General features: G+C 41.5%; 1 protein-coding gene across 2 annotated transcripts in view; it reads left to right on the top strand.

The window, feature by feature from the left end:
• The first annotated feature begins 6,466 nt into the window (after window positions 1–6,466).
• LOC127801133 (AT-rich interactive domain-containing protein 6-like) overlaps window positions 6,467–25,570 on the top strand; it is a 41,175-nt gene continuing 22,071 nt past the window's right edge. The window contains exons 1-4 of one of the 2 annotated variants that reach the window (XM_052336004.1): window positions 6,467–6,776; window positions 6,988–7,089; window positions 7,356–8,415; window positions 8,511–8,550. In XM_052336004.1, the coding sequence (XP_052191964.1) occupies window positions 7,394–8,415; window positions 8,511–8,550 (1,062 nt within the window). In that variant the 5' untranslated portion in view covers window positions 6,467–6,776; window positions 6,988–7,089; window positions 7,356–7,393. Of the gene's footprint in view, window positions 6,777–6,987; window positions 7,094–7,355; window positions 8,416–8,510; window positions 8,551–25,570 lie in introns of both variants that reach the window. The other variant, XM_052336003.1, reaches the window with a different exon arrangement.

The following is a 25,570-nucleotide window of genomic DNA, read 5'->3' as shown; positions in this document are numbered from 1 at the left end:
CAAATACCAAATCAGGTATCTCATGGCTAATTGCTTATCGCAATTTAGTGAATAACCATTCCCATGAGCCATCATTCTCAGAATCTCCTACTCCCCATGCTATAAGATATACATTGTTGTTACCATCTTTGCATGTGACAACAAACAAACTACCAAGATATTTATCCTTGAGAAATCAAACGTCAACTGCAATTACATGTCACATTTGGCTACGAGATTAGACAAGGCATGCACTAATTGCCATAAATAGGTACTTGAATTTGCTCTCACTATCACTCTCGAATTCAGCAATTGTCCTAGGATTTTTCAATTTCAACATGTACAAATAAGATGACAGCAATTGGAATGATTCCTCCACCCTCCTCGGATCATGTCCAAAGCCTTTTTCCCGCAATCACCAAGCCTTTGAATAACTTATGTTGATCCCAAATTCCTTGCGAACATTGTTGATAATGTTCTTAGGCTAATGAATACGCTTCACATCTTTGTAATAGGGTTTTACATGAGAACCAATTACTATGCTCTTCGCTTGGCAATGACCAAGCTGCATTATTGAAGATGAACATGAATGAATATTTACATATTTTATAACTACTCAACCAAAATAAGTGCCAAGCGTTGTTGCCCTCAACCACCATCGACACTGATTGTGCTTACACTTCATGTATAATACCTTTGTAGTTGACTTTACCACATTGTATTCATAATTCTTTCTCAATGCTAACAAACTCATCATTTGATGCAATTCAATTTTTTACGCGCAAATTTGGTTTAACTCAACTTCTGACATCTCGGACGATGTTCTCAATTTTTAAACATCAATTCCAAGGAAAACTTCTTTAGACCCTACTCTTGCATCATCACAATTAAAAACATCTTCAAACTCTTGTCTATCATCACTTAATTAACATCTTCAACACGATGTCTAGCATCATCACATTTGACATCTTCTGTAAGGCCCAACTTCTGGGCCTTATATTAAGAAGGCCCAAGACTTGAAAACCCAACCCAAATGGCCATATAAAAAGCCTTAGGGTTCCCAGCTCATTCCCTTTTCTTCTTCTTCTTTCCATTTCAACGCACTCTCTCCCTCTCTCTCATTTTCTTTTTCAATTGGTTTTGCAAAATCTAGCCATTGAATCTTGAATCCAACCGCATTATCACCGTGAAATCAACCCCGATCTACAACAAGGTAAGCCTTTTATTTTCATTAGCTTTATTTTTAGTTCAGATTTGTGAGAGATGGATGTATACGCGTGTGGGTGTGTTGGCCGAAACTTTAAACCTATATCTAGAAAGATCTAGCCGTTGGATCTTGTTGGTTTTTGGGTATGTTAGTCAATGGGATTTGAGGTGTTAGATGGCTGCCTCGGATCGTCAAAAAATGACAGTTGCGATGGCCGGCGACGGTTGGCAGTGTGCATTGTAATCTGGCAAAAAATTGAAAGTTAGATATACGAAGATCTAGCTGTTAGATTTTGATGGTTTTTGGATATGATGGTCTACAAGGGTAAGAGAGTTGAGTGGTGGTCTTAGATCGCCAGAAAATGTGGCCGGCGGGGTCAAACAACTTATTTTTAAATCTGGCTAGAAATTAAAAACCAGATCTATAAAAATTTAGCTGTTAGATTTAGCTTATTTTTATATGCATTAACCCCATTAGCTAGGTGTTTCAAATGGTGGGTTATGATCGTCGGAATCTTGGGCCGGCGGTGGTAGCTGGTGGTTGTCGGCGGCGGCGACGACAGTGTAGTTGGTTAGTCTATTTTTATTTTTGGGGTTTTGGGACCGTTGTGGTAGCCAATGGGTTGGTCCACATGTTAGGTGACTTGAGGTTTATATTTATTTAATGCTCATGTGATTTGATGCTTTTGTTAGGTAATTTTGACTCACCCCTACCGAGAGGTGTTTGAGGGAATCCCGTATCTGCTACAACATTGTGAGTGGGTGATTTGCATTATGGTGGTATTTATTGCATTCATACCCTTCATTATTCTAGTATTCTATGTATACTGTTCATGACTTCATTTGTGATTTGCATACAGGGGAAATTAGAATCCATATTATTTGTTTTGCACATATTGATACCTGTGAGTGATTGTCTTTCTGTTAATGTGGATCGTGAGCTATACGTGATATATTACATGTGGCAATGACAATTCTAAATGTTGGTATGAAATGTGTGATAAATGGAGTAACAGTTAGAACCCTGTATCGTTAACCATAGTAAGGGTTAGCCGTTGGTGCACCACATATGTGTTAGGGTGTGAGATAGTCCACCTTGGATGGGCGTGAGATAGTCCGCCATTATTGTTTATAACCGGGGTGAGATAGTCCGCCGAAGTGGATCTTGGTGACGTTGAGATAGTTCACACCAAGGAAATGATATGTGTGAATTTGGTTTTAATTGGTTTACTCCCAATGTGCATATTTATTCATCATCTCCCATCCGATATTATATATTATTTGAAATGTCATGGCATGACGATTTGTATTCGTTGCACATATTTTATATTTCCCCCAATTATAATGCATGTTACCCCACTAAGCCAGTGTCAGGCTTACCCCCCTTAATATTTTAGATTTTGTAGGTCGGCATACATTTTGACTGTATACCATAGCCACGTTTTGGTATAGCATATACACATCATCTCACGGGGTTATGCATGGGAAGGTTTAAGTTCTTCTTGTTGCAAATTGGCAACTTGCGAATATTTTTGTAAGTACATGCTTATTTTTGGGCCTAGGACACCCTAATTTATGTATACATGTTATGGTAGCATTTTTATAAATGAAATGAATGTTTATGTGTTAAAGGGATGTGTGTTTTGCAGGCTTGCTATCCCTTAGTGGAGTCTTCGGCTTCTTAGGGGGTAGTGTCGGTCATGGCCGTGGAGTTTTGGGTCGTGACATCTTCAAACCCATTCCCATCCACAGGATCGTCACAATTAATATCATCGTGCAAACTAGTCGTAGTCATGTTCCTTGTGGCCTTGTTGTTCAACCATATTAGACTATCGCTGCCCAATTGTATCACCAGAGAATTACTACATCCTTAATTCTTTGCAACCTCTTCATTATTTATAACACCAAAATTTAGTTGTGTACTCGGTTGTAATTTGTCCACAAAATCAACACACAATGAGCTTCTAGATTATATTCGAGAGCATTCAACTATAAAACACTCAACATCTATATCACTTGAATCTCCATTGGAGGTGCAAATAGATCTAGCATCTTAAACTTGTACTTCAGCTCAACCGACTTCTCAGCATGACTAAAATTGAACCTTTTATATATGGAACTTACCAATTAGTCGAATGTGCAATTTGGCTTCACACATATTACACAACAACATTTATTGGCCACGTATTTATATTTGCCTCTATCAACATTATATTCCCATCGATCTCCATACATCACGGGTACAAATATAGGTCTATGAGTTGCCATTCCTGTAAATTAGAAAAAAAAAAAAAAAAACATACCGGTTCTGTAAGTAAGAAAAGTTATCGGTTATTTAAGGTTATATCGGTTTCATAATATTAGACGTGCAAGAATACATCAATTACTATATATCGGTTTACATAAAATTAAAATCGATACAAGTATACCGATATAGCATTTGTTATAAGTGAAGGATCATCTCGAGGATACATAGCATGCAACGGAAGCGTTTTTAAATAAAAACTTTCCTCGTATTGATTAGAATCTATGAAACTTACTTTTCCTTCGGATTATCGGAAGGAATGAAGCGATAGGAGGAGGATGGGCAGGAGCTTCTTCTCGTGGTGGAGATGACGGCTGTCCTGCAATCCTTCGGCTCCTTCGCATCAGAACTTAAACGTTCTCTTGATCTTCCAAGGTATGACTCAAAACTTGTGGCCTCTCTTTTGGTGAAGAAGAGTAAAAATAAAACCCTTAGGTGAAAAACAACCAATGAGAGAATATATATAGGGAGAACCCTAGGGTTAAAACCCTAGTAGGCCAAGTTCATTTAATTAATTTTCTAATTGGGTTAGCCGAATTAATTAATTAAAGAACTAATGAACTATTATTTTATTCTAGCCCAATTAATTATGGACCATTCTGAATAAAATAATTCTCTCTCAATGTAATTCACCCAACAAGCCAAATGTATTAAATAATACATGAGTTATATCGAGCTACCCCGGGGACCAAAAGACAAATTATTCATGGCTACTAAAATGACCAAAATATCCTTGCTACCTAGTAGCTATATTTTGTCATTCTAAGTGTTCCAACTATCACCATATGGTAACACTGACCCTACGAATAATTTTGCATATGCAATGTCTTTTACCTACTAGTGTAATGACGAAAATACCCCTCTGCGTAACACCCATCATTTAGAAAGGAATAATGTACTAACACCTCTCTAAATGATTTCTACCATCCTTAGATCACTAGTCCAATAATCCGTGACTACTCGAATGTACTTGCTTATCACTGGGAGCTACCCAGAAGCACACACTCTTAAGTCACGTTCCTAGGGCCCTGGATTATTTGATTATTTTTGGACAATCACAAGGGGGTGAATCACAGAAACTATCTTGTATTAGTCTGTCTTAGCTAATTAGAAACCATACTCCCAACTCAAAAGGTTATTGATCTTTGATAGACCTCACCTACAGTGAATCTAAGAATATAGCTCTAGGTTCACTAGACCACCAACTAATACTCAAGCATTAGAGTACTCGTCCACGTAGTAGCAGTGATAGACTAGCTCCATGATAATTAGTACTTTGTCATTAGCTTCTATCACAGGTCCACTCTACGCATTCCAAATGCGCTTGTACAATTAGAGTAAACGGACTGTTTACTGGCTAAGGCAAGCCATCCTCCATTAGGATCTATTGCACAATGATCTTATCATGATAGAATGCCCAGTTCTATCAAAAGATCAAGAGTAATATTTTCTTGCTTATTAAGTACCCACGATTCATGCCTAACTATGAAGAACGACCCATCACATGAATCACTTACTTAATAGCATGGACACTTTTCCAACAATTAAATGCAAATAATATATGTGCCATAAACTGACTAAAAGAAACATCATTACCATAAATTAAACAAAACGTGTCTTTAGGGCATACATTTTCAACAATAAGATATATGTCGGTTACTATATATCAGTTTACATTAATTTAAAACCGATACAAGTATACCGATATAGGATGTCGGTACATACATACATATCCTTATATATCTTTTCACAACCGATATATGAACTGAACCGATATAAAACTGTTATATGTATTTTTTGATCACATGAAGCGGGTTAGACTCAATCCAGCAGCTTGGCCCAATTTCTTGAAGCCCAATAGGCTTGAGCTCATCAGAACAAGCTCATACATCGTTGAAATCCGACCTCAAATCGCGAAACCAAGCGAGCTCTTAGCAATATGCTCAACGAGCTCCTCATAACGCTTCAAGCTCGCTGGCCTAACTGATTAGCTTGCCGATCAAACTATTCAACTCGCATAACAACATTGTTGCTGAATAACCGGAGGCAGGGACCCATCCACTTTATTTAAAGCAAACTAGATCCCTCGTAATGAGGATCCCACTCTCGATTTTATGCAGATGATAAGGATAACTTGTCCCTCATTATATCATTTTTATACTTTTTGTATTTTATGCAATTGTAAACACCATTCACTATAAATAAGGGTTAAAAACACATTTGTAAAGGAGAAAAAAGAGAATAACATACTGTTACTATGCCAGGATAATCAGATAATAGTTGTGGAGTAAACATCGTTCTGGTCGAACCACGTAAAAATTTATCGTGTACGTTCTATTTTATTCTTCCTCCTTGCATCTGGGTTTATTTATCTCATTGTCGGCCTACGAATCACGATCGGTTAAATCTAAACGTCGATAAAAATACTTTTGGGGATGATTCTGGTTTGAACCTATATCAGTTGACATATATCGATATCTAACCGGTACATCAATCGATATATGTTCAAACCAATGAAATGCATACTCTTCACTCAATCGAACTTTAAAATGCAGAACGAGAACGACGTTCATTTGCATACCCATTATATAGTCCTTCAAAAAATCTCATCAAATAGGATAAAAGACTCTAAAATCACCCAAAAAGAATACCAATCGTCTTTAGCCAAAGATTTTCAAAGATAAGAAAATGAATGCATGCTTACAATGACTTTAAAGGCGATGACTGACGAAGAAACAACCTTGCATGTAGAGAACAGAGGATGAGCAAGAGAGATATTTTTGGACAATGGATGATTGTGGATGTGCTTGCGAGACGAACATGAAAGAATTATAGGGCCAATTTAAAGTGAGGGCATTTTTGTCCAATAAATTCTAAAAAATCATAGTTTTGCAAAGATTTTTAAAGAGTCTTTGCAAAGTTATTTTCCCGAACTACTATTTTTGCAAATTTCCCTACTAATCATAAAGATCCCACTGTTTAAACAAACACACTGGGACTAATACTATGGGGAAGAAGGGGATTGGAGAGTCGGTGACGAACCCGACCAAGTCATTTTGGAAACACCCACAAAAGTAGCATCGGAGGAAGAGGAAGTGGAACACACAACAGACGACAGAGAGCCTTCTTCCGGCGAGGCTGCCCCCCCCTCTCTCTCTCTCTCTGGTTTGCTCGCTCGCCCGCCGGCCCTTGCCACATTGATTGCGCCACGGAAGGGAGGGCGGAAGAGGGTCATCATCAGTCTGCTATTATCACTGCCGCTTTCCAGGTCCTCATAGTCTCTACGGTGAGAGGATTTAGATATAGTAGGTTTAGGGTTATTCTTTATATCCTCGCCCTTCTTCTTACTGCAACCACCGCCAACTCCTCTTCTTCCTCCCCCTTTGTATATATGCATACACGTACAATTTCTTTTATTTCTTTCGGCGTTCGCCCTCGTTTTGTTTCGTATATTCATCCGCAGGTGTATCATATCCATGATTTTAACCTCTTAACAGACTTTCGCTCGAAGCGGTACAATTCCTTCATAATTTCCTCAAAGCGGCCACTCCTTGATCCCCTTTTCATTCTCAATCGCACAAGCTGCCGCACTCAGGAAGGCAGGTATGCTCTCTACATTCTCCTGCACTCAGGGATAGTGACCGACCCACAGCGCATTCTACAAATCCCCTTTTGTTTTCTCGTTGAAAATTTGGCTTGGATAAGCGTAGCAATCTTGTAAACTTCTGCAAGCCAGAAATATTACCACCACCTCCTGCAAAAGTTGGAGATTTGAAATGACACTACTCTAGTTGAACTTCTCACATTATTCAGTGAGGCCTAGGGTTTACAGAAGAAAACTTTATTGCCCTTTTTTTCGTGGCAGAATTGACTTTCCTTGCTATTTGGGAAAGGGAAATAACCATGACTGATTATAAGACTCGTGATGGCAAGGAACCCATGAAAGATTTACAGGACGGGGTTACCAATGATACCTCGATGGTTGATGCAGCGGTTGCAGAAGAGGAACAATTGTCTCGCCCAGAGGAGACCCAACTTGGAAGCAAGGATTTCCCCTCCTCCAATGTCTCACAAACTGGAAAAGAGTCTCCTGAATTTGATGATGCAAAAAATGAAAACAAAGAATCCCCTCTCCCAGATCATGCCCAAAACCTAGTTGCAACTGCAAAGCTGTCCCCGATCAAAGATTCTAACCACCCAAATGTTCAAAGTATTGAATTTCCCAATGAAGGTATTGAACTACAAGGTTTAACCGAACCTTCTGTTGTAATCTCAGCCCAGGCAGCTATTGATGCTCGTATAGGTGCCAATGTAAATGAGCTACAAGTCAACAGCGAAGAAGTTGATGGCACTGTGGAACTGAAGAATGGGCTGGCTGCGGTGGAGTTGAATCCAGATATTGTAACGAATGAAGAGGAATTAGTTATCGGCGAATCAGGGATAGAGCTTCCATCTGGAAATGATAGAAAGAACAAGGCATCTAACACTGAAGTCAGCAGGGCAGAGTTGTCGCTGGAAAATGAAATAAAGGAAAAGGAATTCAGTGTTGGGGTAACTGAAATAGAGTTACCTCCTGACAGTGGAACAAAGGAGGGGGAATTAGACAATGTTGTGACTGGGACGGTGGTGCCACTAGTTAATGAAATAAAAGGAAAATTAAACCATCCATCTACAGGGGTGGAGTTGCTACCAGACAATGAATTAAAAGAAGAAGCGCCAAAGCCTGAGCTGGATGTAGGGGATCCAGCTGTGAACAAGAGTTCAAACAAGTCATTCCTCTTGGAACCAAATGTTACTGGGGATGATGAGCCAGGAACAGAAGAGGAGCAAGCAGCATTCATGAAGGAGCTGGAAATTTTCCACAAAGACCGTTGTTTGGAATTCAAACCACCAAAATTTTATGGAGAGCCACTAAATTGTCTCAAGTCAGTTCTGTTTAACTCTAATTGTCAAATTTATCACTGAAAATTTTGGTGCCTTCCTGATTTGCACTGATGTTTATTTTCTTTACACGAGTTAGGTTATGGAGAGCAGTCATCAGACTTGGTGGCTATGAACAGGTTACCTTAAGTTTTAGTTGAACTGATGTATTTTATCATATTTTTCATATTTATTATCCTTTGTGCTAGTTTAGTTAAGCACATCCCTTGTAATTTATGTTTTACCAGACCTTGAAGGAAATATCAGATATAATATGTACATGACTCATTTGATGAGTTAATTAGGAATCTTATAAGTACCCTTGTTCATAGTATCTGAGATTGGCTGAACAATTATATTAGTTCATACATGATGCCTATGAGCAAGTTAGCAAGCTTGCTGAAGTCCACCATGGTGGTGTCTTTGAAATGATAATATTTTGCTACTAGCTTTATCCTCTACCCCATTTTTGAGCATTTTCCCCTATGTGTTACTTTTGGACTGCAGATTTTTTTTTGATTATCCATTGAGAGACTTGGAGAAATCTTGTGGAAGGTGTTGGAGAAGAAAGGAGTTTCGATTGCTTATATGCATATTTAAGGACATGTATTTTCAAGCAAAAATGTGTTAGGATTTTTGGAGGAGATACTGAGGCTTTCCCAAATACAATTAAATTACATCAAGGATCTACATTGAGTCCTTACCCTTTTGCTTGGTATGATTGAACTCACAAAACACATCCAAGTAGAAGTGCCTTGGGGTATGTTACGTATAGATGATATTGTCTTCATAGATGAGACAAAGAAAACATGAATAATAAACAAGAATTATGGAGAAACACCTTGGATTCCAAAGGTTTTTGTTGAGAGCAAAAATAATAACATAAGAAGAAAAAATTAACTCTCTATCTAACAACTTAAGCTTTTAGATGAGATGATGATTAACAATTCAACATGGCACTAGAACAAGTAAAGGTCTTGAGTTTATATCTCACCACTACCCCAATAATTAAATTGTTGGACATGTTTGGACTAGTTATGCATTGAAGTTTGGCCACACATGTCGAGAGTAAAAATAATAATATAAAAATATAAAGTTAAACTCTAGCCAAGTCTTAACAACTTAAGCTTTTGGATGAGATGGTGGTTAACAATTCAATTGTTTTAAACTAAGTAGGCCAACACATGCAAAACATGAGTGCAATTGAGATAGGAATGTTACTTTGGATGTGTAGTCATACTTATACAAGAAAAGACAAGATAAGAAACAAAGTCATTTGCAATAAGGTTGGTATGGCACTTGTTGAGGATAAGATGAGGGAGAAGAGGGTTTTGACATGCGTGGAGGGTTTGGTGAAAAATCCTTAAACATGGCATAGGATATAATGACCTTACAGAGGAATGGACATTGATAAAGATTGGAGATCTTGAATTTATGTACCCAAACGCACTTAGTAGGATAAATGTATGTGATTATTGTTGTTTCCATTAAGAGTTCAAATCTTTATTTTATAGCATTCGTAAGCAGGATACATGCTTGCAGTTCTTCTTGTTTCCATTTAGTGTAAAAATATTTATTTATTTATTTTTCCAAGCTAAGTTGTCATGTACCTAGGGTTTTGATAGGGAATTGAGAGAAATTAGAGGGGAAATCAGATTGAGAGGGAAGAAATGGGGGAGAATAGACAAAACATCAAAGAGAGGGAAACCAAAGAGACCGAGAGAGAAATCAAAATATTCAATTATCAATTCAAAAACATAATCCCCCATCCTTAGCTGTGGCTTGTATATAGCCTACTGTCATGAACCTAGGGTTCATAACAGGGTTGGATGGGCAATCGGAAGAATCCAATGGAGTAGAATTGAGAACAAAAAGTTTAGAGGGATATTTGGACCAGTGTTCTAAAAGGCGCTAGGCGCTAGTCGGGCGCCAGGCTGGGCGGCGCTTAAGAAAACTGCTATTTTTTTTATTTTTTAAATTTTGTGATATAATTTGATGTTATTTTTAACTAAATCAAAGTTGAAAAATATTAATAATGCAACATAAACCAATAATATATAGAATTAAGCATGAGAAATAAATTATTGTAATTAATAAATAACATTTTAATTAGTCATACAATCAATACTATAAGCAAACAGCTAAGTGGATTTTTTGGAAATATTATAGAATATATATAATTAATAATAAAACTAAATATAAATCTATAATTATATATAAATATTAAATAGAAAAGAAAAATAAAATAAAATAAAAACAAAAAACAAAAACGGAGCAAATGCCCCAATAACCACACAGAGAGACGGGGAGACGGGAGAGAGAGAGAGAGGTTACGACAGATGGAGCTTGCCGCAGCGGAGATGGAGCTCGATGGCGAGGACGGGGGTGGCGACGATGACGCTGAGGACGACGAGGACGCGACAGATAAGAGGCGGTGACGATGAAGCTTGGCGGCGAGGATCGAGCTGGACGCAACGACAGCGGTGAGCTACTGGCGGGCCGATGAAGCTTAGCGGTGTTGAGGCGACAGCGTTGAGGCGGCGACAGCGTTCAGGTGAGAAGAGAGAAATAGGGAGATGTTGAGAGGTTCGATTTAATGATTTAGCAAAAAAACCCCTAAAAATGGCTGAGCCAACGAGTTGGGCGCCAAGGCGCGCAGGCCGACTAGGCGCCGCCTACGCACCCAAGCCGGCCGATTACTCGGGCCGGCGCCTAGGAGGCCCGACTAGGGCAATTTCGGGGCGGCCAACGGCCGCCTAGCGCCTAGGCGGCCGCCTAGGCCGATTTTTAGAACACTGATTTGGACAGAAATGGGGGAAGGATGTAGAGAGAAACGAGAGAGAGAAGTAGAGAGAAAATGAGAGGGAAAATTGTAGAGAGAGAGAATCAGATTTTCTTTTCATTCAATTCAAGCATGCTTTCTTCCTATAACATTGGCTTATTTATAGCCCACTGCTCATGCACCCATGTGCAGTCCGTTTGGCCTCAACCATGCACCCATGTGCATAACAACTGAAATTCTAACAAATTGCAAAATACCCTCTAACAATTATTTATATCTCTATTGCAATTTTGCCCCTCTATTGCTTCTAGGGTCATGACAATGCACCCATGTGCAATACAACAAACAACCTAACTGCCTATTAGCTAAGGACAAAGCCCTATAATAGAAAATATGAAAATAAAATTACAATTATTGTGTAATGCATGAAAACTCCTATTATTCTATTTACTAATCTATCCTTGGGGTCATGACATAAGCTTCTTTACAGAAACTACTTTTGGTAGATGGTTTGTTTGGATAAGTAACTCAATTAAATAGAATGGAAGAATGAATGTCTTAGGGGGGCATACCTTGTATAGAAAGCCCTAGGGCTTGACACAACCAAGGATAAGCATGTATAAATCTAGTCCACATAACTCATCCAAACAACTAAACAAAGACTTAGATTGAAAGGGACAATCCACTCCCATCCACCAAAAAAAAAAAAAAAAAAAAAAAGAGGAAGGAAAACTAGAGAAAGGTTTCCTTTAAAATAGTTAGAGAACACTTTGAGCCTTTGACAACTTTGTTATTATGTTCCTTCTACATGGAGTCCTAAGCAAGGTGTGAGGATATCGCTACTCTTGGTAAGAAGAAAACCTTCTACAATCTGGTGATGGTCTAGTGACTCCTAAATGAAAAAGAAGAGACCACATGCTTCATGAACCACCTTGCTGTGATAAAGAAGGTGATAAGTTATCTTATTGGTTCTCTTGCACGTGTGGCGTTATCTGTTACTACCTGCCTCATTTTCTCATGTTGTTAGTATTAGGTATTGCCTAAAGGCAAAAAACCAAACATAACAGGATACTCTAGCGGCTTGTTTGGTACAAGGATTAGCTAGAGGTTTTGCCATCTGACAAGGTAAACTCTAAACCCTAAATAATCCCACTTCCCACATGAGATTAATCCCATTTTGGTGTGATTAATTTCTCTGTCTTGGCCCATTATGCCCCTGATATAAAAGTTTCTCTCAACCATTTATTTTCTTTTTTCTCTCTCATCTCCTCTCTTCCATTCTTCTCTAGCTATCTCTCATTTTGGTCGCTGGTGACACCATTATTTAATTGCTTATTATGCTCTTCCCTACCAAATGTAAGAAGAGATAAGGAAAAAAATAATATTGAGTAGCGATAATTGTTTGATTCATTTTGTCATATCTCCTATGTGTTATGGTCTATTGTAAGGTACGAGACTTGTCCCACGTTGGGAAGTATGGGCTCTTGGTGTGGGGTTTATAACCTCTTGGTCACCGTTCCCTTAACATCTAGATTTTGGGGGTGAGTTTTATCCAAAGGGTTGTAATAGTGGTATTAGAGTCGGCCCCATGGCTCCAACCTGCCAGTGTGGCCTTGGCCGGGGCTGTGGAGCGTGGCTCCAACTTGCCGACGTGGGTGCTGGGACTGCGGAGCGTGGTGGTATGTTATGGTCCATTGCAAGGTATGAGACTTGTCCCACATTGGGAAGTATGGGTTCTTGGTGTGGGGTTTATAACCTCTTGGGCACCCTCCCCTCAACAACTAGCTTTTGGGGGTGAGTTCTACTTAAAGGGTTGTAACAGATTGTCAAGTATTGGGAGGGAGACTTGAATTCGAGAATGTTTAAGAAAAGAGAAAGGGAGAGAGAGGAGAAGAACAGGGGGAGAATTTGGAGGGAGGGAGAGAGAGAGAGAGAGGGGGGGGGGGGGGGGAAGAATTCAATTCACATTCAACAATGAATTCCCATCCTCTCGCGTGAGAGCCTTTTATAGGCTATTCCCAGTGATTACATTCAAACCGAGAGTATTTTGGGAAGGCTATTGTAACAGAATCGGTTAGCTCTCGCTAATACAACTAAAATTTCAAAAACAAAAATTATAATGTGACCCTTGGGTCGTGACACTCTCCTCCCCTTCAAAAACATTCTTGCCTCCAAGAATCCTTCACAGTGGGCCGATAGCTCGTGGGAATCGCGTCAGCAACTTTGGTAGGTACTCCCATGTGGTATGGTCTAGTTGTAGCTGTGACCATTGGACCAAGACTTGTGTTAGGGGCACTATTCCTTGATAGACCACCCTCCTATCTAGGATGGCCCTCGACTCCAGGGTCTCTTCGAGTTCATCTTCTATTGCTGGCAGTTGTTGGCTGGTAGTGGCCCCCGGTTCAATGGATTTCTTGAGCAAAGACACATGGAACACCGGGTGCACATTAATTCTTGTAGGCAACCTTAGCTTGTAGGCCACCTTCCCCACTTTAGCTTCCATAGGGGCCAAAGTACTTGGGATTGAGCTTGGATGCAGGTGTTGAGGTGAAGGGTTGTTGCAAGAACCTCTTCACTAGCTCCTTCTTCAAGATGGAGAGCATGTCCCTCCTTTGTTGTAAGTATTGCTCCTGTTACTGTTTTGCCTAAAGTAATTGAATGCTGGATTTTAAGAAGAAATCAGGACGAAATAAAGATGATTTGGCAACAGTTAATTAATAGGGCATAAATGTAACTAATTGTTTTATTAAGGGTAGATTTGACCTTTTATGAGTTAGTTATTTCTCCCTTAGATAGTTCCGCCCCTCTAGTCTATATATAGAAGGGTGCGGAGGTCAGTCTTTATCATCAAACATTCATATCTTTCATTCCTTGTGTTCGGATACAGTGAGAGGCGAGAGTAAGAGCTGTGCGATCCTAGTTCTTGTTGTCTTCATTAGAGTATTGTATTCGAGAGGCAAGGTGGAGTGAAAGTGGGGTATTCTTGTACTGGTTTCATATTCGTTTCTAGTGGATTGTTTGCTTCTTGGATTGCTGGATGTAGTGCCATGTAAATGGCATGAACCAGGGTATATCTTGTGTGTTGCAATCTGGTTTGATTTTCTCTACTTTTAATTCTGTTTTTATTTTCTACTTTCAGTATTCAATATTGTTTTGAATTCGGTGAGGTTCTTGAGTGATTCTTGAGAGATCATAGTCTCGGTTTCAACAGCTCCATTGCTGCTAAGCTAGAAGAATTGCTACCTATACCTGGCAAGAGAGGGGGCTTGTACTCGAATGTCATGTACTTAGGGTTAGATTGGCAATCGGAAGAATCCGATTAAATAGAATTGAGAATAGAATGATTGGAGAGAGAAATGGGACAGAAATGAGGGAAGAAATTAGAGGGAAATGAGGGACAATTGCAGAAGGGATGGAGGGGGAGAATGAGAGAGAATTCTAGAGAGAAAAATGAAAGATTCAATATCATTCTAAAACATGAAAATCCCTTCTGTTTACAGTAGCCCTTTATATAGGCTTATCTGGTTTCTAGCTGAATGCATAACAACCCCCATTTGATTCTAACCATTTGCTAAAATATCTCCTAACAAACTGTTATAAGCTTATTATAATATTACCCCTTTATTGCTCCTAGGGTCATAACAATTTTCCCCTCCTTGAGAGAGTTATTATCCCCAAGAACTTGCAGCAAGTAGCCATTGCTCTTCATCCAATTCTAGCCTTCTCTATTTGGTTCGTCCTTATTTCTTTCTTTCTCCTTCTAGGTCTTTTCTTCTTCATTCTTAGGTTCTCATCAACTGGAACAAAAATGATGATTATTGCAGTCACGGCTGCATTTATCTCCAAGTAACATACCATTTCCCTTGGGTTTGCAATAGCTACCAAATTAAGATTGTTGGTACCCATTGTCTGAGGATTCAATATGATGCCAAAACCTGTCAATATGTCCACATTAAGCGCCTTTAATGAATTTAGCTGCTCCCTACCGTAGGTAGCTGAAACCTGCAACCCTACAACCCTTAAACGACGATCATTCTGAAACTCACACATTCGACCAGTTACCACATATGTTCCCCTCTTCTCATCATCTTCAATGTTGGTTGTTTTGAACCCAGAGGGTTGACTAACTAGTTCTCCCGCCATCTGTTTATCCGTCAATGCAATAGACAAGTATTTAGATTTGCCAACTGGAGGAAGAACCAACGTAGTTGCGGGAATTTCGTTCCCTTCTGCAAAACCTATGACTTCTTCACCTATCTCCCTTAGCTTTCCCCCAGCTACAACTGACTTCCAAAATTCCTTGCCACTTTGAATTTGGTGCTGGTGGAGAGAACTTTTTCCAGGGTCATAACTCGTAGAAGATTTCCCTTGTCTGAAAGATAAATCAACATCTCTCTTTTTAGCAAGTGTGTCCCGCTCCCCTGAAATCCCTGCTTTAGTTACCTCTATTACCATTAGCACTGACAACAGGTTCGCACCTTCTGCAATTTGGCTTGCCCTTTCTGAAATGACAGCAACACCACCATATTGTTCAATGCTAGAGCCTTTTATGTTGGTGGTAAGATATTCTCCAACTATTGCTGTCTCCACCTTCTCACTGCCCATTTTAAGCCAATCTAAAGAATCCTTAGCTTTCAGTAGGTCCAAAATTGGAGGAAGGATTCCAGCCCCAATATCTGTGTAGATTAATGGTCCTTCAGTCAGATTTTCCTGATCCAATGCTATTCCATTTCCCACAAACTTCTGATTCGGAACACCACCAAATCCTTAAGCCCATGCACTAGCCAACGGGGGTAACAAGTTGGCATCTTCCTTGTCAATTTCGCCTAAACTGGTATACTTCTTCCACTCCGCCTTGGAGGTAAGCAGTGAATCAATTTCCCTCCATCTTGACTTCTCTTTCAGCTGCTCCATTTTAAGGAATTCATCTGGGTTAAAACTTCCACGATAATTATCGAAGAATTCAGCAGAAAAGTTGTAGGAATACTTCTTAGTCAGTATCATCGCAAACTCCTGCAACTGCTCGTGTAACATACAATCGAATTCTTTGCACGCTCCATGTATCCCACTGCTTGTTTCCTTATCAACTTGGCTAGACTCATTATACAACTTTTCCCATGCCTGATTCTTCTAACTAAACTGCTCATGATTCTTGTTATTTCCAACTAAAAATGCATCCTTCTTCTGCTGGCATTGAGGCTCTGACTGTCTCATGTGTGCACTGTGATAGGATACCAGATAGAATTCCAATAGCAATCAAATAGCAATAGTTTCCAATACTTTTCAGCAAGAAAACAAGAATAAACCAGGGCATTCGAGAGGCCCTTAACTCTCCCAATTCTTCTATCAAAAACCAGCTACCCTCTCTCTCTTCTTCTTAGCTACTTATACCTCTCCTCTACTCCTCTCTAACCGAATTCCCTTGCACATGCAGATTATTCCCTTAGCCTATGGATTACAAAACTACCCCCCATGCACATATGCTGGTTGTAACAACTTGCATGTGCTAATTCCCTATTCTAACCTTCATGCATGCTGCTGTTTGTGATGTCTTTGGTAGGTCCGGTACACCGGTGGCCTATCATTACTCCCCTCAAGGTGAGACTCCCTCCAAATTACCAGTTTTCCATATTATTTGTTAGCCCAGATTTTTAAGATCAGAAGTAAATGGCGCATAGCGATAAAGATAAAACCATTGCCAAGAACAAACCCCTTTAGGATAGTAGTGCCTAACCCAACATAGGCCTTCTGTGTACCTCAAAACATCTTTCTGTATCATCTCAAGCTCCTTGGGAGTTTTGACCCCAAACTTTTCTTCATAATATCTCTCTTTCCATCCTGGCTCCCCTAATTTGACCTTGTTTTCCTTGGAATTTTCAGAGTTGAAAACGCCAGGACTCTCTCGAAGCAACTCCTTCAGTTTTGTTTTCAAGTCTTCCTTATTTTCATGTGCCTCACTTTCTAGATCATTCTCTGCTTCTATAATAGCAACACCCAAAGTGGACCCAAATGACATGCGTGCAACTTTCTGTGCTCTTAGACCATTATGTAGTCCAGTTTGAAATGGTGAAGGTGAAGGACCTGACGCAAGACGAGAGCCATGATATCGAGCAACAGGGATGACAAAATCAGGTTTAACTTGAGGTTCTATATAGTCAGATATGCACTGGAACACCTCATTAAAAATGGTAGGAGATGGTTGGACCCTTGATGGCGCCCCAATCATCGGTACGATGCCCTTCTTGGATGTTACCAGATCTGCTGTCCTTGACATCAGATTCCTCGATCTTCTTCCTCGGCTGCTTAAATGCCTTGGCTGCTTCCCGTCTCGTCTTGAACTGGACGAAGCTGTAGCCCTTGGTCTTACCCATGACCCGATCGAAGATGACGTTGTAGCCCTCAATCTCGCCGTATGACTCGAAGGCAGGGACTAAGGTTTCTCGCGTTGTGCCCCATGCGAGGTCGTAGACGACGAGTTTGTGACGAGATATGTCGCGATTCGCGGCATCGCGGAGGCGAGTGAAGAGGAAAGCGTCGGGCACGGCGGCGCCGACAAGGAAGTTAATCCGCTAGTACTTGGTGTAGGGCTCGAGAAGTTTCTGGATCTTCTCGGGCTTGGTCTCACCGGAGGAGGAATTATCGTTGGCGTCCGAATCAGACTAAATTGGCATCGCGGTGTCTTTGGTTGGGACTGGAGCTTGGTATTTTTGAATCTTCTTCTTCTTCTTGCGTTTCTTCTTGACGCTTTTGCTGTCACCTTGTGGTTGTCTAATCATCGGCTTTCCCTTCTTCGCCTTCCCCTTCTTCACCATTGCTTAAGCAGAGATGCGATGGCAGTGTCCTATGGCTTCGTCTTTCAGGTTTGCTTTCTTACCCACACGAATCTCTCTTCGTCTCCTTCGCTCCCACTGGGCCCATGGAAGTGCAGCACCCTCCAAACATAGTGTTGTTGTGTCCGTCTTCTCCTCGTCAGCCAACACTGCAACTCCCAACTCCTCACCCGTCGCCTTAGCGACAGCCGGAGGCTAGTGTGATGAGGTGGGGCTGGGCATCACCCATTTTTGTGCCATCATCGGAGGAGGCAATATCACTACCCACTGGTGATTCGAAATTGGGGACGAAAGGGCCTGACCTTTGTTTGGGCCGGGTCCAAAAAAGCTTCCACGAATCACCAGATTCATCTCCTCAATTGGTTGGGCTAGGTCCATCATCTGCTCCAGCCCAATTGACCTCGATGCCCTCATCTCGGCTCGGATGACCGGCTCCATTCCATTGATAAAGTGGCCCTCCAGCAACGCCTTTGGCATGCCTGTGAGCGGTGAGGTCAGAGTCTCGAAGCCAAGGCAGTAGTCCTTGACGGACCCCCACTGTTGAAGAGCAAGGACCCTTTCTTCCACCGTGCTTCCTGCGCGGGCCTGAACCTATTCCTCAACATTGCCTTGAGCTCCTCCTAGCTCCTCACCTGTTGTTGTCTTTGCTCCCACTGTAACCAAGAAAGAGTAGCTCCTTCAAAACAAAGAGCCGCTGAGTCCAGCTTCTCCGCATCGGACAACTGGTTCACAATGAAGTAGCGCTCCGCCCTAAAGATCCAGCCATCTGGATCATCTCCCTCGAAGATGGGTATTTCCAGGCGTCTCCCATGGTACTGCTGCCTTCCATCACCATCGACCCAGTTGCCCCCTTTGTCACTTCTCCCTCCAGCTACCGGCGTTCCCTTCCTTGACAAGGGCGAACCCGCAGGTTGGTCTTCCTCATCTCGCTTCCCCTTCCTCCCTTTCTCCCGGTCTTCCCATCTCTCCTCGTTCTTCCTCTCCCGTTCTTGCTCTTCCCACCTCGTTCTCATCCAAGCGAATCGTTCCAGCAAGCTCGCTGCCTTCTTCCCCATCGATTGAACCATTGGCATCAAGTTCCCGTTGCATGCCTTCCATCCTCCCTTCCAATTTCCCTACTCGGTCTGTCAAGTTCACCATTAGGATCGTTGACGCTCTGATACCAAATTGATAGGATACCAGATAGAATTCCAATAGCAATCAAATATCAATAGTTTCCAATACTTTTCAGCAAGAAAACAAGAATAAACTAGGGCATTCAAGAGGCCTTTAACTCTCCCAATTCTTCTATCAAAAACCAGCTAACCGAATTCCCTTGCACATGCAGATTATTCCCTTAGCCTATGGATTACAAAACTACCCCCCATGTGCACATGCTGGTTGTAACAACTTGCATGTGCTAATTCCCTATTCTAACCTTCATGCATGCTGCTGTTTGTGGTGTCTTTGGTAGGTCTGGTACACCAGTGGCCTATCACACTACTTCCTAAGGCTTCACAAGCAGGACATCCCATTGAAAATGCAACATCCTTCTGCTGCAATTGAGGCTCCAATGGTCTCCTATGTGCACTGCTCCCCTTAGTCGACTTTTCACAAACGACATACTTCAAAGACTAAGGAGTAGGAGTTCTGTACATCCTTCTGTTGCTATCTGAAATTTTCGTTAAACCTAACTGCAACTTCTGAGCCAAGAGTTACTTCTCCCCTTCGGTTATGATCGGCAATCGAACTCGTTGGAATATTTTGCTTCGCCTCACTAAACACACCTGCAACAACCTCGAAAAAATCAGTCGTAAATCAACTTGCTCTTCCGCTTCTATGAATTGTCGGATTTTCCTTCGAGGACGTCTTGTCTGCTCAACCACAATCTTTGACCAACACTTACTGAATTTCAAACCAAGAGTCACCAAAGGCATTGTCAGAACCAATTGGCCAAGTCGGCTCCAGCACAACCTCCCGAATGGATCGACTCTATTATTCAATCCATTCTTTGTTGTGCCCAGGATTGCTTCCTACGATCCTTTCCGTTCCACAACCAATTCACCTATCAGTGTCGTCAACTTGGACGGAATTCCTTCACTCGTCGTCCACTCCAATTGCGAATCGTCCTAGCTGTCTCGTCTTGGATTCTAGACAAGATGACCAGAGTCTTAGCCGTGAGCCAATCCCTTACTTCTCCTTCAGATCCTAGCCGACACTTCTTTCCTTGTGCATCAGAATCAATTCCGAGATTCAATGGCTGTCTTTGTCTTCAAAACTCGGACAGGAGTGCCCAAAGTTTACAGGCGACTATCGCCTCACATCAGCCCAGGAGAATCGCTCACCCAATGACCGTCTAAGGAGTGTCGAAAGTCACCTGAATTTAGTGCCTCTGATCTGCAACTGAATTATTGATCAGAACCGACTAACATGATGGATCATCAACCTCCAGACTTGCTTGCGATTTGCACACGATCGCTACAAATTCTAGGTTGTTCGGACCTACATCCACTTCTCGCCTTGGTTGATGGTTACAACTTCCTAAATCATAGCCGAGAGACCAACCAAGCTCGCTGGCATGTTTGAACTCGCCAATTCCGTTGAATCTCCAGACCCTAGTTTAATCATTGAAATTGATTTAAGTAGCCTTCAAATCAAATTGGAACCACAACCAAGAATCGTTAGCTCTAATACCAGTTTGTTATATACCTAGGGTTGGATTAGCAATCAGAAGGATTCGATTGAATAGAACTGAGAACATAATGATTGGAGAGGGAAATGTGATAGAAATGGGGGAAGAAATTAGAGGGAAATGAGGGAGAATTGTAGAAGGGAACGAGGGGGAGAATGAGAGAGAATTCTAGAGAGAAAAATATAAGAGATTCAATATCATTCCAAAACATGAAAATCCCATTCGTTTACAGTAGCCCTTTATATAGGCTTATTTGGCTACTAGCTGAATGCATAACAACCCCCATGTGATTCTAACCACTTGCTAAAATAGATCCTAAGAAACTATTATAAGCCTATTACAATATTATCCCTTTATTGCTCCTATGGTCATGACACCGAACACTGCCTCAAAGGGGCTTCTCTTGATAGCACTATGGAAACAAGAGTTGTACCACCATTGAGCCAGTGGTAGCCACCTGTTCCAACTCTTCGGTTTAGTAAAACACATGCACCTTAGGTAGGCTTCAAGACATTAGTTAACCCTTTTCGTGTGGCCATCGATTTGAGGGTGCTAAGCAGTGGACATCTGTAACCCTACTCCCAGCTTCTTGAACAATTCTTGCCAGAAATTGCTAGTAAAAATTGTCCCTGATAGATACTATTGTCTTATGGACCCCATGTAGCTTTACCATTGAATCCAGGAACACCCTAGCCACCTCTTGGGTTGAGAAGGGATGTATGAGACTGAGGAAATGCCCAAATTTTGTCAGTTTGTCTACCACTACTAAAATCATGTCCTTGCCTTCAGATTTGGGTAAACCCTCCACAAAATCCATGGGGACCCCTTCCCATGCCTATTCTAGAACCTCTAGGGCTGCAACATGTCAGGATATGGCACTTGCTCGTGTTTACATCTTTGGCACGTCTCACACACCAGAACAAACTCTACCACATCCTTCTTCTGTTTTGGCCAAAAAAACAGTTGCCTAACCTTGTGATAGGTGGCCCTGATCCTTGAATGACCCCCTAAGGGTGAGCAATGTAGGGACTTCAATATCTTCTCTTTCAACCCCTTATCATCTCCCACAACCAGCCTTCCTTGAAATCTAATGAGGCCATCATATATTGAGTATCCTCTCTCCCCTGCATTTTGAACTGCCAGTTTGGGTAAGATTTCTTTCACCCACTCAGTTTGCTCATAAATTTGCACCACTTCTTTCATCCATTCTGGTACTACTGCTATGATGGCGTGGCATTAACCCTCTCTGTCACTGCCCTCCCTTCTTGATAGGGCATTAGCCACTAATGTTTTCCTTCCCATTGCGGTAGAATATGGTATAATCTAGTCCCAAGAGCTTAGATACCCCTTTCTTTTGAAGTTGGGACTGCAATATTTGCTGGGATAAGAATATGAGGCTCTTGTGATCTGTTAATTACAAAGGAGTTACCCTCTAGATAATGGCTCCATTTGTCCACTGCCTTCAACACTGCCAACAACTCCTCCTCGTACACACTCCACCCCAAATGCTTAGGTCCCAAGGCTTGACTGATGTAAGCAATAGGCCTCCTCTCCTGCATTAGGACTGCCCCTATCCCTTTGTCACAAGCATCCGTCTCCATTGTGAACTGTTTGGAAAAGTTCGGTAGGGCTAATATGGGGGCTTGTGTTATAGCCTTCTTGAGGGTCAAGAAGGCTACTTTAGCTTGAGGATTCCAATGGAAACCTTCTTTCTTCAATAGGTCCGTTAAAGCCTTGCTAATCACCCCATAATGCCTTATAAATTTTCGGTTGTAGCTTGTCAATCCTAGAAAGCCTCTAAGCTCCCTTACAGATAGAGGCCTTGGCCCCTCCACCATTGTTGTGACCTTGCTGGGGTCAGTTTTAACTCCTTCCCCTGAGATAATATGCCCCAAATATCCCACCTCATTCTTGGCAAAAAAACACTTAGATAGGTTGACATACAATTGATTCGTTTTAAGGACTTCAAATGTTGTTTTAAGGTGGGTTATGTGTTGTTCAAGGCTTGGATTGTAGATTAGTATATCGTCAAAAAAGACTAGGATGAACTTTTGGAGGAAAGGGGCAAAAATCTGGTTCATGAGTGCTTGAAAGGTGGCAGGAGTGTTTGTAAGGCCACAAGACATGACTACAAATTCATATAAGCCTTGGTGGGTTCGAAAGGCTGCTTTGGGGATATATGTGGGCTTTGTTAAAGGACGGAAAAATAATTCTTCAATCTTATTCAAATCAATGGGATACATGCTAATATATAAACAATCTTCCTACTAAGTTAGGAAGTTTCTAAAAAACTAGACAAGAAAGTCTCTAAATCTATTTTGGAAACTATACAACTTAGGATACCACTCAAAGATAGAAAGATACAACAATATTTATAACATACATTCCTATTCTAGAAAAAGGAAAAGACATTAATCCCAATCTTGCTCTGATTGATTGACACAAATTGTTGATAGGCTTCATCCGGATTTGGTGGTATCCGGATCGAAGGTCTAGCTTGGAGAAAATCTTGGCTCCTGCCAATTCATCCAACAAGTCATCTATAAGAGGAATGGAGAATTTGTTCTTGATGGCGTGAGAATTGAGTTGACGATAGTCAACATAAAATCTCCAAGAGCCATATTTCTTTTTTACCAACACAGGAGATGCAAAAGAGCTTTGGCTTGGTTCAATGAATGAAGTGGCCAGTATGTTGGAAATTTGTTTTTCAATCTCAGCCTTTTGGGTGGGTGAATAGTGGTTGGCCCCAATATTTACTGGGGTAGTTTAGGGCTTAAGGGGAATGGCATGGTTCAGAGATCTTTGGGGTGGTAAGGAGTTAGGCTCTTTGAACAAGTCCTTATACCTATCCGAAACTAAATTCAAGCCATCTATGGTAGTTACCTGAGAATAGGTTGAATGGAATCCCCTCTTCTCACACGGTTGAGGCCCCATCTCTCATCCTTTGGTTCTTCCCTTTCCATAGCCTAGATTGAATAGAGCTGTGTGATCCCCCCCGCCCCCCCCTCCCCCTTTTTTTTTTCTTGCAATAGCTTATGCAACTTATTCCCTTTAATCATCTTACACTTCCCCTGTTCCAGGCTGCCAGCCTATGTGAGTTTCTTACCCTCTATTTCCACAGTCACCTCTAGCTTGTTGAAGTTACAGGTGAGTGGATTGGATGAGGACTCCAGTCCACTCCAAGGACAATATCGCAGCCCCCTAACTCAAGGATCCTCAAGTTAGCCCTGAACTCATAGCCATGCATCACCCATTTTGAAATCAACGCACTTACAATGGCTGTACATCTTGTGCCCATTGGCCATGGCCACTGAAAGTGGGGTGGTGTGGGTAAGTCTACATTTCAACTCACTAGCAATAGCTTCATTCAAGAAGTTGTGAGTGTTGCCACTGTCGATCAACACCATCAACCTCTTCCTCCCAACTTGTCCCACAACCTTGATAATCTTCCCAGTAGGACCTCCCCTTAGAGCACGAAAGGAGATTTCTCCCTCTTATTGTCCTTGATCCTCCTCACATGCATCCTTTGTCTCCTTACTTTTTTCTTCCTGTTTCTCTTCCCCAATGTGTTCCTCTTACTCCCCATCTTCTCCTTCTATATCGAGCAAGTGCCTCCTGCATTGATGGTCGGGGCCGTATTTGTCGCCCGCATTTGAAACATAATCCCAACATTCTCTTTTGTTCCATTGTTGGGGCTCGATTAGCAGGGGCATTAGGACCCCCTTTTGCTTTCCCCGTGGACATAGTAGGCATTAAAGCCTTAGTGTTGCCCCTTGTCAGGTAGCTAGCAGTAGGCATCGCCCTTGGCACCGATTTGTTCCTCTTGTAAATAGCCTCTAGCGTTAATTCCTATAACCTTGCCTTCTCCGCTGCCTCTCTCACCGTGGTTGGCAACAATATTTTTACCATGGACCTTAACTCATCCTTTAGGCCATTAATGAAACTTGGAACAAAATATTGATCTGTAAGAGTGGGTTGAGCACTCCACATCAATGCCCCAACTCCTCAAATTTCTCCTGGTACTCAGTGACCATTCCCTTTTGTTTAAGTTTGTTGAATTCCTCAATGACATTGGTCATGTTCCATTCTCCAAATATAACACATAATTCTTCTGTGAAATTAATCCACTTCGCCCCCATGCCCCTAGATTTGGACCATCCTTGGTACCAACAATCGGCCGCATCATTAAGATATGCCGTAGCCAAGGTGATCCTCTGATTCTCCGGTATGTGATAGAATTGAAAATACCTCTTACACTTTTGGATCCACCAACGTGGTTTGGATCCTTCAAACATAAGTATCTCTAGCCTCGATAGGGGGCCTTGGCTAGATCTAGAGGAGTTCAATTCTCTTACTTGATCATTCACCTCTTCGAAGTGTGAATTTCCCGCCTTTGAAGCTCCCTGTGGCCTAGGCAGAATGCCTGGTCCCGATGACCCCATCTCCGATGCTGCTCGAGGAGGGAATTCCGGTGGCAATTGGAATTGGGGGAGTGTAGATAGCATGTTAATCACGTTGCAAATCTGCTGATCCATAGACTCCCTCATAACTCCGTCATGGGAAGCCACCATATCCTCTCGTAGCTCCTCACGAATTCTACGCATTTCTTCCCTATTCTGCGTCACCACGTCCTAAGTTTGGGTGCGCCCAACCTTCGTTGCCTCCATCCTATTCTCCAATTGCTTTAGTCTAGTGTCTTCTACCATTTTTCCAGACTTCGCCTAAATCGTGATCTCGCCCAATTCCGTTCTACCGTCACCAGATCACAGTCGAGGATGACCAGCTCTGATACCAATTGTCAAGTCTCGAGAGGAAGACTTAAATTCAAGAATGTTTAAGAAGAGAGAAAGGGAGACAGAGGAGAAGAACATAGAGAG

Source organism: Diospyros lotus, chromosome 5 (assembly GCF_014633365.1).
Source record: "Diospyros lotus cultivar Yz01 chromosome 5, ASM1463336v1, whole genome shotgun sequence".
Taxonomy (NCBI): Eukaryota; Viridiplantae; Streptophyta; class Magnoliopsida; order Ericales; family Ebenaceae; genus Diospyros; species Diospyros lotus.
This window is presented reverse-complemented; position numbering and strand designations above follow the sequence as displayed.